The 16,596-nt window shown below is 40.5% G+C and overlaps 1 protein-coding gene and 1 long non-coding RNA gene across 4 annotated transcripts in view; one reads left to right on the top strand and one right to left on the bottom strand.

The window, feature by feature from the left end:
• Positions 1 to 1,364: 1,364 nt before the first annotated feature.
• Positions 1,365 to 4,034, bottom strand: LOC111957395 (FIC domain protein adenylyltransferase). The gene is made up of 3 exons (XM_023978194.2): positions 3,864 to 4,034; positions 3,189 to 3,535; positions 1,365 to 2,909 (listed from the first exon to the last, which is right to left on the bottom strand). Exons 2-3 carry the CDS (start codon positions 3,460 to 3,462, stop codon positions 1,813 to 1,815), a joined length of 1,371 nt encoding a protein of 456 aa, XP_023833962.1. The 5' UTR covers positions 3,463 to 3,535; positions 3,864 to 4,034; the 3' UTR covers positions 1,365 to 1,812.
• Positions 4,035 to 9,307: 5,273 nt separating this feature from the next.
• LOC111957964 (uncharacterized) overlaps positions 9,308 to 16,596 on the top strand; it is a 45,331-nt gene continuing 38,042 nt past the window's right edge. For all 3 annotated transcript variants that reach the window (XR_002876474.2, XR_002876473.2, XR_002876472.2), the window contains exons 1-2: positions 9,308 to 9,393; positions 10,260 to 10,361. This is a non-coding gene — a long non-coding RNA (uncharacterized lncRNA). The remainder of the gene's footprint in view (positions 9,394 to 10,259; positions 10,362 to 16,596) is intronic.

Raw genomic sequence — 16,596 nt, 5'->3', positions numbered from 1 at the left:
CCTGAAATTATTGAAGTGAAGACATTTTTGTTGTACTCTTGTATGTCATATTTTCCTGAGATTGTTTCCAGGTAACTTGGTTAAGGTATTTAATAAACTATCTGTGGAAGTCTTGAGATGGGTAGGGAATGAAGAACTGACAGTTTGGAGAAGCCCTAAAAGGCCTTTACTGTCATCCTAGTATTGTAATGAGTACTGTCCACAAGTGAATCAACTGTTGTTGGGAGAAAAATCTATGCAGCTGTTTGATTGCAAGAGCCCTCCATGTCTCAAATCTGCCTACAATATATGTTCAGTACGTGATATCATGGGAATGTAGGTTTATACTTAATTCAGAACTGTCTCCTTTTCCTTTCAAATCAATCAAGTAATCCTGTTTGGATGAGTGGGAAACGTCAAATGTGTGTTGACTCCCAGTGGTTGGCCATAGTTTTGTATACATTTGTATGTTTTGAGAATTATTAGCTATATCTATCACCACAGTGGCCTAATCCAGGGTTTCCCAAACTTCATCCTGCTCCCCCCCCGGTGCACATTTGTTTTTTCTCTAGCACTACACAGCAGATTCAATAACCAACTCAAGCTTTGAATCAGCTGTATAGTGCTAGAAAAAAACAAAATGTGCACCCAGGGGGGCCCCAGGACCGAGTTTGGGAAACCCTGGCCTAATCTAGTTAGAGACTACAAATGTTTGATCTTTAGAAGTCACTTTGTTTCATCCAATACAAAAATATGCGGTGTGTGGTCATTTTAAAATGTTGTCATGGTGTTCATTTTATTATTAGAACAAATGTAAACTAGTGTTTAAAAAAAACAACTAAATTATCAATGCAACTTTGAGATTGTACGTGGTCTATTTTTGTTCAGTGATTTTATTTGGATGTTGTAAAATTGCCATCTTGTGGTTTTGTTGCTGTTTTGGCCTAAAGTTTATTAAAGCAATTCAAATAATGTTTGAGGTTTTTAAACTAAGTCACATTCAACAGATAATACATTTATTTTGTAGTAAATAAACTCAAATACATGAAAGTGCTTCAGTGAAATCAGACGGTATGACCCAGTTGGATAAGCTACATTACAACACCGTTCTTCGACACCCAACAGGTGATCTACTGCGCACGGCCAATCTTTATTGGTCTGTCTTATGGATAAGGGAGAAACATCTGATCAGAATCACAACTCAATCTTCTCAGACATGTACACATACTGTATTACCCATTCGTAARACCTTCAGTTATAATGAATTCACTCAAATCTACAGGTGAAATGCAGTTTATGCCTAAATGTCCTTTAGAAACTACACTAAAAACAGTAAGTAGCATGGCCAAGAGTATGAAACAGACCCATTTGTTTTTCATAAAGGGTCATGAATTTGTTGACTCAATCTGCAGCTGAAAATGTGTTTTCTAAATCATAATTAGTTCAAACACCTGCACCACAGGAGGTTGGTGGCACCTTAATTGGGGAGGACGGGTTCATGGTAATGGCTAGAGTGGAATGGTATCAAACACATGGTTTGATGCCATTCCATTCGCGCCGATCCAACCATTATTATGAGCAGTCGTCTCAGCAGCCTCCACCTCAAACTACCTGGTATGAGGAAATCTTAAACCATGAGAATATTTGTTTTATGTAAATATGCAATTTCCCTGTAGAAATGTGCAAGGTCATGCTATCATTTTGACACAGGGCTGCTATTAGTAATGCATACATCAACTGACATATCTTTACACTTAAAGCAGGATTAACCCCAAATTAGATTATCTAAATAAAAAMACAAAATCCAAACAGTCATGTACCCTCCTGCCCCGCTCACTCCCGTCCCCTCTCACTGTTGTGGACAGGTATGGTTTGTTTGCAGTTTGGACAGGCTTGGTGGTGGCTGGTGCCAGGCAGCCCCACAGGGTGCTCAGTGGTGGCGATCAGCAGGGTATCCAGGGTGATCTCTGTGCATTTGGCTATGAAGCGGATGAAGGGGCGGACYTCACCTTCGTTGGCTGTGTCCAGAACGGCGTAGTACTCTGACCGTTGCTCTTTGCGGATGGTGATAGGTGGGTAGCGTGCCTGCATGAGCACCAGGTTCATTAGCAGCCGTGATGTGCGTCCGTTCCCATCCACAAAGGGGTGCACATACACCAGCTTATAGTGGGCGAGTGCTGCATACTCCACGGGATGRAGCTGCAGGGCCTCCTCTGAGTTGAGCCACTGCACCAGGTCCTGCATGTGGCGCTCCAGGTCCTGTGGGTGGGGTGGGATGTGGTGGCCTACAAACACCTGGCTGGTACGCAGCCGCCCACCCTCCACAGGGTCTGCATAGCCCAGCACGCGCCGGTGGATCTCCAGGATGTCATTGACGGTGATGGCCCCAGCTCGGGACAGCAGCGTGGTGTTGATGTACTTCATGGCCGCGTCCACACCGATGACCTCGTTCTGCTCCTGCAGGCTCTTGCCGGGCACGGCGTAGCGAGTCTCAATTATATGGCGGATCTCAGACAGAGTGAGTGTGTTGCCTTCTATGGCCACTGTGTGGTAGATGTGGTGGTAGTACGTTTCCTCCATGACACGTCTAAGAGCAGAGTTACCCTTGGGGATGGACATCAGCCTGCGTACTTTGCTGTCGATAACCCCAAAGTGGCGTTGGTCGATCTCCTCCACCAGGGGGAGTGTGCGGTCACGGCTCACAAGGGCCCTCTCGTTGCATGGTGAGATGGCCAGGGCCTTGGTATACAGATGGTCCGCCTGGACAACGTCCTTCTCTTCCAGAATGGTCCCCAGCTCCGTRAGAGCTTCCACAAAGTCTGGGTTCATGTTGAGTGCATGCACCAACAGCTTGTGGGCCTTCTCTCTCTTCCCCTGCTTCTTCATCTCCACAGCCTGTTGCAGCGCTGCCTTGGCCTCGAGCTGGGTCTCTGCAATCAGCACACACAAAATACATTGCATAACTAGGCTGTGCTGTCCAAGACATGTATTAACCCAATCAAAAAGGTGATTTCATATTTGTACTTTTAAATATGACCCATGAACCCAAGAGTATGGAGGGTATTATCCTCCCACCCTTAACACACTCTGGAAATGATTTATCCCTATTAACTGACCGATGTATTTTCATTTTGAACAGTGCTCTACCACCGACGGTTGATTTAGATTCTTACAACCAGAAGTATATATTTCATGAGAACTTCACTTACCTATACTGGGCTTGGCCCTAAGGGGCAGGAGATCGAGGGCTGTAAAGGGGATAGTGAGGCTGGTGGACTGGACAGTGGGGCGCTGAGTTTTACCCCACAGCTGGCAGTGCAACTGGGCAATCCCCTTTAGAGTGATACAGCATTGGTCCTCCACCCCCACCATGGGCATCAACAGCGCCACCAGAGAGCCCAGGAACAGGCAGAGCAGCGGTCCCCATCCGCCAAGGAGATGGCCACTTGTGTAACGCCACCACACCGTTAATGAAGCCATCATCACTGATGATAGTATCCTCCATTCTCAAGTGACACGTCCCCCATCTATTCGAGTTAGGCTAGCCGAGGAACAGCTGTGTAGGAGAGAGGCAGAATCAGAAGCAGTTTTCACACAGAATTTATGGTCGTTTCATTTTGACAGCTGGCAGTTGTGTACATGTCAAACGAAAAACTGCGGAGGRAGTCTTTAGCTAACGTAGAGCTTAAGTGTTAAATTGAGTAGCTAAATAACCCATACAAAACTAGTAAGCCTAATTAGCTATATGGCTAAATATATATCACCCAATACACAGGATACATAGCTAGTTAGCTACTGGCAGTATTTTCGACAAGCCAGGCACGTACTGCAAAAATGGTACTGACAGCTGTTAGCTAGCAAAGCATTTTCATCAGCGTACTCACCTTATTACACCATTTTTTACTAGAAATCAAACAAGCTAACGTTACGTGTAAATGTTAAATAAAAGTATCAGTCTCTAAGTAACCACTATCGTTTGTAGACTAAAGATACATTAGGTAGCTAAAGCYCTGCTTAGCTAGCTATGAACGTCTTGTAAATACACATCATCAACTTCCTGGGAAAACAAGCCGGTATATGTGCTGGAATATGATTGGTCACAACAAGATTGTTCGTTGCTGTTCATTGGCTCAGATCTCCCAAGCGTGCTTTTATTCAGCAAAACAAACACCGGGTCGTAGRCCTTATTGATTGGATGTTGGATAGAAATTGTGCTCTCTCTGCCTGATGAAAATGTAGGCCTATTATCTATTAACCGGAGTTAACAGTATATAATGTAATAACTGTCATTATGACAATATAATTTGGTTAGTAAATCGTTATGCATTGATTAAATAGGTCGACCTGTATTGTATAAGTAGCAACCTAGCCTAGACTGCAGCCTATGTTGACAGTCAGCACTGAATAACTAACTTGGTGATCATGCAACACTTCTAACACTACTCCTAAATTGCAAATTGGCCTATAGATATTCCCATTTTATTTGACCATGACAGTACCATGAGAGTCAGTGCTGAGAAGCATCCTCTACCAGTTTAAGTGGGTGGGTAATAGAGTCATTTAACTAAATGAGTCCCTTTTGGGTAGTGTAACTTGGTGAGAAAAAAAACCCTGTTTTATTTCACCAGATTTTTATATTCTGTCATGAGCACATGCTCAACTTAATAAAAAACATGTTTTCTCATCTCAAGACGTTAAATAAAGAAATGACTTAGTACCAAATCAGTCATGAATCCACTTGTGACAGCGGGAATGGAAGCTTGTTACATGGAGGGGCAATTGAATGCAAGCTTCACCCCAGAAATGTTTATCATTAAAACATTTCTAGTCTGTCTATCTATGCGTAACAGGGTTAACGTTTTTCTGTTTTTTTTAAGGAAGAGTTTCACCATATTAAAATGAGAGTTAATTTCACATAACAGGGTTGAATTAAAATTAGTCCCAGTTTTTATTTTTTTTAACCTTAAAATTAAACACTAATCACATTAAATAAATAATACTTTTCAGGTATGACTTTGTCAAAGCAACAAAATAACTAGGGCTGTGGAGAAGTGYTGAAAACTTGGAGAAATGTTTGCGTTAAGTGAATTCAAATCTTCCTAGAAGTCACGGAGAGTACACAGAGGGACATGTCAAAATGCTGAATTTATTAAATTTTCCAAGGGCACTTCATTTAATATAACAGGCATTTCAAATGTAATATTGCTGCACAATTTCTACTTAAAATATCAAAGGGACTCATTTCGTGGAACGACCCAATATCAACTCTCTCAGAGGAGACAACTACTAGCAAAGAAATCCTTGCCCCCAGAACACTGGATAATTACTTTCCATGATCTCTTGATTAATTATAGATCCAGCAGCTATTACAGAGAATTAAAACACATCAGTATATTCTGTCCCCTGGCATCCTGCAAGCTTTGAGATCAACTGTGACAATGCACAATTGTGTCATGAGCTGGACAGTTCACTCTAACTTTCACTCAAACATATCCCACTGAACAGATACAGTGCTTTAAGAAAGTATTGACTTATTATTTTGTTGTGTTACAGCTTGAAATCAAAATAGATTAAATAGATTTTATTTATCACCCATCTACACACAATACCACATGACAGAGTGAAAACATGTTTTTGTAKAACTTGTGCAAATGTTTTGAAAATGAGATACAGAAATATCTCACACCGCTGAGTCAATACATGTTAGAATCACCTTTGGCACCTTTGGCAGCACCTTTGGCAGCTGATTACAGCTGTGAGTCTTTCTGGGTAGGTCTCTAAGAGCTTTGCACACCTGGATTGTACAATATTTGCCCATTATTCTTTTTAAAATTCTTCAAGCTCTGTCAAATTGGTTGTTGATCATTGCTAGACAACCATTTTCAAGTCTTGCCATAGATTTTTAAGCAGATTTAAGTCCAAACTGTAACTCGGCCATTCAGGAACATTCACTGTCGTCTTGATAAGCAACTCCAGTGTAGATTTGGCTTTGTATTTTAGGTTATTGTCCTGCTGAAAGGTGAATTAATCTCCCAGTGTGTCAGGTTGGTGGGTGTAGCTGGTGTAGAAAGTCAGGCGCAGGAGAGCAGAGATGAGTGAAACAACGCACTTTACTCGACAGCACAAAGTAAACAATTTACAAAGTGCAAAAAGAACGGTTGCCACAAAACATGGGTGATAAACAGCACCCGGTACAAACCAGCCGGAACATTCCGACCTGAACAAAATAACAATCACACACAAAGACATGGGGGAAACAGAGGGTTAAATACATGACCAGTAATTGGGAAATGAAAACCAGGTGTGTGGAAAAACGAGACAAAACAAATGGAAAATGACAAATGGATCGGCGATGGCTAGAAGACCAGTGACGTCGACCGCCGAACACCACCCGAACAAGGAGAGGCATCAACTTCGGCCGAAGTCGTGACACAGTGTCTGATAGAAAGCAGTCTGAACCAGGTTTTCCTCTAGGATTTTGCCTGTGCTTAGCTCCATTCCTTTGATTTTTTATCCTGAAAAACTCACCAGTCCTAAACGATTTCAAGCATACTCATAACATGGTTGCAGCCACCACTCTGCTTGAAAATATGGAGAGTGGTACTCAGTAATGTGTTGTATTGGATTTGCCTCGAACATAACACTTTGAATTCAGGACAAAAAGTGATTTTACTTCATCACATTTTTTGCAGTTTTACTTTAGTGCCTTGTTGCAAACGTTATTTATATTCTGTACAGACTTTCTTCTTTTCACTGTCAATTAGGTTAGTATTGTGGAGTTACTACAATGTCGTTGATGTATCCTCAGTTTTCTCATATCACAGCCATTAAACTCTGTAACTGTTTTAAAGCCTCATGGTGAAATCTCTGAGCGATTTCGTTCTTCTCCGGCAACTGAGTTAGGAAGGACGCCTGTATCTCTTTAGTGACTGGGTCTATTGATGCACCATCCAAAGTGCAAATAATAACTTCACCAGCCACCCGGACAGCTGGTGAAACTGAGGAGTATTTCTGTCTGTAATAAACCCCCTTTGTGGGGGAAAAACTCATTCTGATTATCTGGGCCTTGCTCTATGCTGTCCCAGGCCCACCCATGGCTGCTCCCCTGCCCAGTCATGTGAAATCCATAGATTAGGGCCTCATTTATTTATTTAAATTGACTGAGTTCCTTAAATTAACTGTAGCTRAATAAATTCTTTGAAATTGTTGCATGTTGCATTTATATTTTTGTTCTGTATAATAACTTCCCCATGCTCAAAGGGATATTCAATGTCTGCTTTTWAKWTTTTTAAACCATCTACCAATAGGTGCCCTTCTTTGCGAAGCATTGTAAAATTATGGTTGAATCATTATGGCTGAATCTGTGTTTGAAATTCACTGCTCGAGTGAGGGACCTTGCAGATCATTGTATGTGTGGGGTACAGAGATGAGTTAGTCATTCAAAAATCATGTTAAACACTATTATTTCACACAGAGTGAGTCCATGCATCTTATTATGTGACTTGTTAAGCACGTTTACTCCTGAACTTATTTAYACTTGCCATAACGAAGAGGTTGAATARTTATTGACTCAAAAAAWTTCAGCTTTAATTTTTWATWAATTRTTTTACATTTCAAAAACATGATTCCACTTTGARATTATGGAGTATTGTGTGTAGGCCAGTGACACAAAATCTCAATTTAATCKAATTTAAATTCAGGCTGTAACATAACAAAATGTGGAAAAAGTACAGGGGTGTGAATATCAGTGTAGGCCTATCAGCTAAACCAATATTTTCTCGACCCACTGATAATCCAGTCATTGTTGCATTGAGTAGGTGTTCATTGCAAATTGAAGGGCTATTTCTTTCCGGAAAATACAGTGGATATTTGCAATTTTTTGGTATGAGCATATAAACATCTATAGGCAATACTGTGTTATAAGATAAACCCCTCAAGTGTCATGCTTAGCTCTCTCTCCCTGTTACAGCTAAATTAGAGTACAGGCAGTGCGGAGGGCCTCAGAGGAACACCAGCAGTGTAATGCAGGAACAGGCTTTGCTTGTAATTAGACTGGCACAAGCCAAAACCATGGGGGAGCAGTTGATTCTGCTCTTTTGATAGGTTAATGAGAGCCCTGTTCTGTAGATCCCTGCTACTGGAGGCTATGGAAGGAAATTCATTAAAAGGCATAGAGCAAAATATGCATTTGCAGATAAATATACTTAAAATGTCCTACTACTGATGTCCATTTAAAGCACTGCTTAGCCTGATTGAGGTGACAGCTAGTTTTCGGCTTCAGATCGATCTGCAGCCGACCAAAAGGATTTCCCCATAATTCAGTCTTTGTATTTCCATTTGATCTGAATGCTTACATTCTAATTTATACAATCAAATTTTAGTCAGTCACTGTAAAGCCATATAAAATGTTAATATTCTGATGTATAATATGTTTTTTTTCACGAGCTGTGCATTTCTCTGTAGTTTCACTTATAAACAGGGGATGGCAGTACTGCCATACTCTTTACATTTTTCAGAGCTGAATTACTGTGAGTTTGATAACAGCAATATCAATGAACAACAAGAGAAACACTACTGTTGCCACAGTGTTACTGCATCATTGCCATCGTGAAATACGTTGTCTCTTGTTTTTCTGAACACTGATAAGATCATTGTGATTATTACACCAACAATTTATCATTGGTTTAGTAATGCATCCCTCCCTCTTTTAATTCGATTTTAGGTGTACTCTTTTGGACCTCCTGGGGTACTACTCCCTGAGGATTCATCATTCCGTGTTCACAGTTAACATTGCATGATGAGTTAGGGTTAAGGGTTATGTTAAAGGGCTAAGGTTAGGGGAAGGGTTAGCTAACATGCTAWGTAGTTGCAATGTAGCTAAAAGTAGTAAGTAGTTGCTAATTATCTAAAATGCTAAAGTTGTCCGTGATGAGATTCGAACACACAACCTTTGGGTTGCTAGACATTCATGTTATAGTTAAGGTTAGGGTTAGGAGTTAGGTTAAATGGTTAGGGGAAGGGTTAGCTAACATGCTAAATAGTTGCAAAGTAGCTAAATAGTAGTAAGTAGTGCTAGGGTGACCAGACGTCCCCGTTTTTGGTGGCCTGTCCCCGGCTGAAGCTGTCCCCGGAAATGTCCCCGTTTTTAACTGTGCGTTAAAAACAGACTGCAAAGTGAAATAATATTTTACGTGGCAAGAAAGACCGGGCAGCAGAGCCTACCGGTTGACGTCTCAATCGCGTTGTGCTTGTTTTGTCCAGCAGAGGGGGCTGCTCGCTATAGCAGCTTCAATAATTCTTCTTCWTCTACTAACTACTTGCACGCGCTCGTTTTAGAGAAAACTGCTGTGGAAAACTTTGCCAGAAGCTAGCAAGTGTATCTATAACATCACCACAAACGTCTTTTCAAGCCAGGTAAGTTACAATTGTTTGAGATACTAGCTAATGATGTTATAATGTCACAATTTATTATATAGATAGATGATCTGCTTTYTAAGGTTTTAAATAGGTTATGCTAGCTAACATTAGCTATGTCCACTAAGTTAACGTTATCTAGCTAGGTTAGCTAGTTACTTTCATGGTAGCTWGGTTGAAAAACGTTCACATGTAAACATGCAGTGGATGGGCTATTTTGAAAATATTATTATATTAAATTAATGCATAATTCTGAGAATATTTATTTGTAGATTACAATTTTAATGGTTTGGCATTATAACTAGTGTGAAAATATATTTAGACATTTTCATGGATAACATTAGCATAATGTTTTCTGTTAGAGTGGATAGGAGGAAGACTGGATAGGAAGAAGAGTGAAAGAGATAGGAGGAAAGGTAAAGATATGATTGTAGAGCCTGCCAATTTATTATTCCAAACAATGTTTTTGAGATAAAATACAAAAATGAGGCAAGCAATGGGAATCTGTTAAGCAAAGTATTTTATCTAATAYTGTACTATTTATTATTAAAGATTGGAGAGGAAGGAGAAGGAAAAATGAAGGGAGTAAAAAGAGTGAAGCGAAGAGAGTGTGGAAGGGTAAAGAGCAGGAAGACGAGTGAAGAAAAGAGGAGGAGAAAGATTGGAGGAGAAGAAAAGGTTAAGAGAGTAAGAAGAGTGACACAAAGAGAGTGAAGAAGAGCAGACAGAGGTACAATGGCGCTTTCCAAGAAACGGAAATGCCATTTTAATGACAACATGATGAGAGAATTTCCATTTATACGCTCAGGTCAAGACGATAGAATGGTTAACTGCACCCTTTGTAATTCCTCTTTTTCAATTGGCAGTGTGGGAAGAATGGCAGTGGAAGAACATCAACAGACGAAAAGCATAAAGCCTCTCTGATTGCCCGTGTTGGTATGCCCTCTGTCACCACATTCTTCAAGAAGGTAGAGCCTTCCCAAGAAGAGTATGATTTAGCTGTGCAGGAGGGTGTCTTTGCATACCACACTATGCGACACAATCATAGTTACAGATCTATGGACTGCACAGCACAACTCACACGGAAGCTTTATGAGCCAAAGTTTACATGTGCTAGGACAAAATGTGAAGCCATAGTGAGTAACGTGTTAGCACCATGGGCAACTACTTTGGTAACACAGGACCTAGAKCAGGTTGAATTTGTGTCCCTGTCCATTGATGRGTCCAATCATGGACATGTAAAGCTGCTGCCAATACTAGTCAGATATACTAGTAAGATATATGATGGCAGCACATCTGTGGACACAAAACYGCTTGATTTTGTTGAATTGAAAGGAGAAACAGCAGAGGAAATTGCAGCTGAGGTCCTGGTGGTCATCRAAAAATGTAACCTGGAAAACAAAGTRGTGGAATTCTCTGCCGACAACACAAATACCAACTTTGGTGGCCTGAATAGGTTGGGGAGGGTCAATGTKCATACCAAAGTTAAAAATGCTCTGCAGCGGGAGGTGATTGGCTTAGGTTGTCCTGCCCACATCATTCATAACACGGCCAGAACAGCTTTGGACATGATTCCCCTTGATGTTGAGTACCTGCTCACAAAGATATTTGGATATTTTCACCTTCAGAGTAGAAATACTGAAGAGCTTTTGTGATTTTGTTGGCCAGGAGTACCATAACATTTTAGGACACAGCTATGTTCGRTGGCTGTCCATGCTCCCTGCTCTAGAAAGAGTGCTGAAAATGTATGTGCCATTGAAATCCTTTTTTATTTCTGAAGACAAATGCCCTGTTGTCCTGCGAACAATGTTCAAAGATCCACTGGCCTGGCCTTTGTCCATGGAAACTTGACCATATTCAGTGACACGATCAAGATGCTTGAAGGCCAGGACCGCTGTGCTGTGGAGTCCGCTGCAATTCTGAGAAACGTTGAGGCAAAATTGACTGCAAGACGTGATGACAACTTCATTCCAGTTTTGGTCAGAGGACTTCTGAGAGAGCTAGAGGAAAATGGAGCCATGTCTAAAGAGAGCTTTCTCAAAACATCCCAATCATTCTTCACTACGGCTGTGAACTACTTCCAAGCATGGGGAAAGCACACAGATAATCTAAAATATTTACATTGTCACCTTTTAAAAAGGCAACCTCAGCATGAAGAGATCCAGAAGGCAGCAGGCACACTGCAGGAAAAATGCCCCAATGTGACCATCAATGAGGATGCATTGTTTGACGAGGTTACTGGCCTGCAAGAGTTCCTAAAGGGAGGATCGCTTGAAGAATGGAAAACATCTGAGACTACGCTTAGTCAGAGATGGAGCACGGTGGTTACCCACTTCAAAAGAGAACGACATCCCACACACTAACCTGGCTAGATTAGCGCTGTTGTCATTGTGCTTACCTGGAAGTAATGCACCAGTCGAGAGGTGTTCTCCCAAATGAATGATCTATGGACAGCAGCAGAAATAGGTTCACTGTTCCTACCATCAAGGTCATGCTTATTGTGAAGACAAACTTCAACCTCCCCTGCCAGGAGTTCATGGAGAAGCTGGCCAAAGACAGAGTAATCCTGAAGAAGATACATTCTTCTGAGAAATATACAGATTAGGTTGGTATAAGTATATTATGTAGGTACCAACCTCATCATCGTCTTATTGCTTTATTAATTTAAGTTTTCACATATACTATTGTCTGTTTTTTCAATTTTGCTAATGTTCTCTTCTGCTCTTATTCTACCCAGACTACCAGGACCACTGAATGGCTGTTCAGATTGGACAGTTCTGTCTTGTCTGTAGTGTTTCTGTAATATAGTTGTTTTCTCTGTCTATCACAGTGTGCCTGTTAGACTAAATACATGAAACCGGAATTGTCCACCTTTTTTATTTCATAGATAATAACATTGGAATTTTTAATGATATATTGACCGCCGAACTGGAAATGTCCCCGGTTTAATTTCAGAAACTCTGGTCACCTTAAAGTAGTTAAAGTTGCTAAAATGCTAAAGACACACACACACACACACACACACACACACACACACACACACACACACACACACACACACACACACACACACACACACACACACACACACACACACACACACACACACACACACACACACACACAACACATACTACATGCATGCAAGAGTAAACACACCCGCATAGATAACACAGCCTTCCCAACAGGCTGAAACCACAGCAAAACAGCAGTTGTCTGTGTCTTCTGCGGGCCAAGGAGAAAGTGTGATTTATAGCATGAGAGAGCTCTCCTCTGCAACCCCAAGCAGTTCTAGCACAAGTGTATTTACTGTAAAGGCTCCATCCTGCTCACTCAATTGAATAGGGGTGGAGGTGTACGAAGAGAGAGAAAAAAATATTGTTAATTTATGTATACTTCAATACTGTACATTGCTTTCCAACATTGGCAACCACCCATTCATGCCAATAAAGCATTTATTAGAAAGAGAAGAAAAAATCCTTGGGAGAACTTTAATCAAAATGTTACAGATAAAGCATTATATCTGCTGTAGAGAGATAAAATGCTGTAAAACTGTCAACCCCCCTTGCCCTCACATACTGTACACTACATATGGCGGGTTTGAAGATAGAACCCTCAGTATATACAATTCTCTCTTCACCGGCCCACAAATATTATTACATGTGTGCATTGGAGGAGAAGGCTTCCACAATTCATGAAACAAGCCAGGTCTTATATTGCTGGCCCATGGTAAACAGATTTTCTGAGAGAAAAAAACTACCCCAAGGCTCATCCTTTCATGTGACAATTCAAAGCTTTTATTCCCTCATCTGAAGAAATCAGAGGAGAAAAGAGGTGGCTCTTCACCCCATTTCCCGTAGACAGTCTACTTAGTATGCATCTAGGTGCGCAACGCCATCCCACGCATCCAAACTGCGTGTTTGAGGCTATTTTTACCGTGGCTGTGTGTTACGGTACTGCTACAGATTTTTTTACATTTACATTTTTAGTCATTTAGCAGACGCTCTTATCCAGAGCGACTTACAGTAGAGGTGCATACATTTTATTACATTTTTTTTTTTTTTACATACTGAGACAAGGATATCCCAACCGGCCAAACCCTCCCTAACCCGGACGACACTATGCAATTGTGCGTCGCCCCACGGATCTCCCGTTGCGGCCGGCTGCGACAGAGCCTGGGCGCGAACCCAGCTGGGCGCGAACCAGAGACTCTGGTGGCGCAGCTAGCATGCGATGCAGTGCCCTAGACCCACTGCGCCACCCGGAGCAATACGGAATAAATCAGGAATAAATCAGAAGGCCTTCTTCCATCTGTTGTACAGCACATCCTGCTTGATATTGTACAGTGGTGTATCTGCTTATGATCACTTGAGCAGAGATAATTCAGAGTCTGAAACCCGTATAGTAGGAAGCCAGTTATTATCAATCTCTCATTGATTCTGTGCTTGAGAGATGAGATTACTGTAAGATCCACTCCTTTWGTTTTTAAACTAGCCTGCCATACTGTGCAGTTTATTTGTCTGCAAGGTAGACTAATCTTGTCTGCACCACTCATAAAATTGTCTGCTTTTGATTGCCTATCAGATATATCAGTATATCCCACCCAGACAGGGTGTGTGTGTTAGCCATACTGTTTGTATTGTCTAATAGTGATGAGGCCAAACCATCCATCAGCCATGGTGGTTCCCATGAACACCTCTGAGAGACTGTGCCAATGTTTAGCACTACAAGAACTAGGGTTTATTTTCCTGAATTTCCGCCTTACTGACGTGCCCAAAGTAAACTGCCTGTTACTCAGGCCCAGAAGCCAGGTTATGCATATAATTGGTAACATTGGATAGAAAATACTTTGAAGTTTCTAGACATGTTAAAATAATGTCTGAGACTATAACACAATTTATATGGCAGGTGAAATTTCAAAGAAAAACCAACCAGAATCTTTTGTTTTTTTAGCTCCCATGCTCTTATAATGGAAAGCAATGGGTTCTATGTAATTCCAGCTCCCATATTGTAATTCRTATGGCTTCCACTAGATGTCAACAGTCTTTGTTCATTGTTTCAGGCTTGTTTCTTCAAAAACAAATTTMGAGTTTTTGTACAAAGATTCACAGTTCAAAAATCAGTCTGTTGGCGTGTGGTGAAGAGGACGCACGCTTACTCATTTTACTTTTKCATTGAACATACTTCTTTCCGTATGAAATATTATAGTTTATTMACAATTTAGGATACCTGAGGATTAAATAGAAGTTTGTAGTTTGACTTGTTTGAACAAAGTTTAGCGGTAGCTTTTTGGACTCCTTTGTCTGAATGTGAAATGAGTGGATTACTGAAATTGATGGTGCCAACTAAACAGACTTTCTGGGATATAAAGAAGGATTTTATCTAACAAAACAACCATTCATGTTGTAGCTGGGACCCTTGGGATTTTAACTTCTTTGTGATAGAGGGCAGCATTTTCACTTTTGGATGAATTGCGTGTCCATAGTGAACTGCCTCCTATTCTGTCCCAGATGCTAATATATGCATATTATTATTACTATTGGATATAAAACACTGAAGTTTCGATTGGTGAGAATTCAAAGAAAACACACCAGAATCTTTTTGTTTTTTAGCTCCATGCTCTTATAATGGAAGCAATGGGTTCTATGTAATTCGCCTCCCATATTGTAATTCTTCTATGGCTTCCACTAGATGTCAACAGTCTTTGTTCATTGTTTCAGGCTTGTTTCTTCAAAAACAAATTTTGAGTTTTTGTACAAAGATTCACAGTTCAAAAATCAGTCTGTTGGCGTGTGGTGAAGAGGACGCACGCTTACTCATTTTACTTCATTGAAATATCTTTCCGTATGAAATATTATAGTTTATTTCACATTTAGGATACCTGAGGATTAAATAGAAGTTGTAGTTTGACTTGTTTGAACAAAGTTTAGCGGTAGCTTTTTGGACTCCTTTGTCTGAATGTGATATGAGTGGATTACTGAAATTGATGGTGCCAACTAAACAGACTTTCTGGATATAAAGAAGGATTTAATCTAACAAACAACCATTCATGTTGTAGCTGGGACCCTTGGGATTTTAACTTTGTGTGATAGAGGGCAGCATTTTCACTTTTGGATGAATTGCGTGTCCAAGTAGAACTGCTCCTACTTCTGTCCAGATTGCTATTATATGCATATTATATTACTACTGTTGGATATAAACACTGAAGTCTTCAGTCATTGGGCCGGATGGGAGGTGTTTCAGTCATTGGGCTGGCAGAATGCCAGTCTGGTCACGCACGTTCAAACGATATCGTCTTGCTTTCCATAACTTCTAGAGACACAAAGGAATTCTCCGGTTGGAACGTTATTGGATAGTTATGAAACAACATCCTGGATTGATTCTCTACTTAGTTTGACCAGTTTATTCGACCTGTTATAATAACTTTTTAAGTTTTCGTCCGAGTTCGCCTGCATCTGCGCAAGCGTTTGGGCATGTGCACTAAACATGCTAGCAAAAGTAGCTACTTAGACATAAGTAATGGACATTATCAACAAACAAAACATTTATTGTGGGAACTAGGATTCCTGGGAGGTCATTCTGATGAAGATCATCAAAGGTAAGGGAATATTTATGATGTAATTTCGTATTTCTGTGATTCCAACATGGCGGAGAAATGTGTTTATTTTTGAGCGCGTCTCAGATTATTGCATGGTGTGCTTTTTACGTAAAGTTTTTTTGAAATCTGACACAGCGGTTGATTAAAAACAAGTGTATCTTTAATTCTATGTAAAACATGTATCTTTCATCAAAGTTTATATAAAGTATTCTGTTATTTTTCTCTTTGCAATTTCTCCGGATTTTTGGAGGCATTTCTGCATGGCGCCATATGTAAACCGAGATTGTGGATATAAATATGCACAATGAGAAAAACATAAATGTATGTGTAACATGAGGTCCTATGATGTTCATTGATGAAGATCATCAAAGGTTAGTGATTCATTTTATCTCTATTTCTGCTTTTTGTGACTACTATCTTTTTGCTGGGAAAATGGCTGTGTTTTTCTGTGGCTATGTACTGAGCTAACATAATCGTTTGGTGTGCTTTCGCCGTAAATCCTTTTTGAAATCCTGGATTCACAACATGGTGTAGCTTTAATTTGGTGTCTTTCATGGTATATTTCATGAAAGATTGATTTTTTATAGTAATATTATTTGTATGGT

This window comes from Salvelinus sp. IW2-2015, linkage group LG33, assembly GCF_002910315.2.
Source record: "Salvelinus sp. IW2-2015 linkage group LG33, ASM291031v2, whole genome shotgun sequence".
NCBI lineage: Eukaryota > Metazoa > Chordata > Actinopteri > Salmoniformes > Salmonidae > Salvelinus > Salvelinus sp. IW2-2015.
The sequence above is the reverse complement of the archived record's forward strand: the minus strand, read 5'-3'. Positions and strand labels throughout refer to the sequence as shown.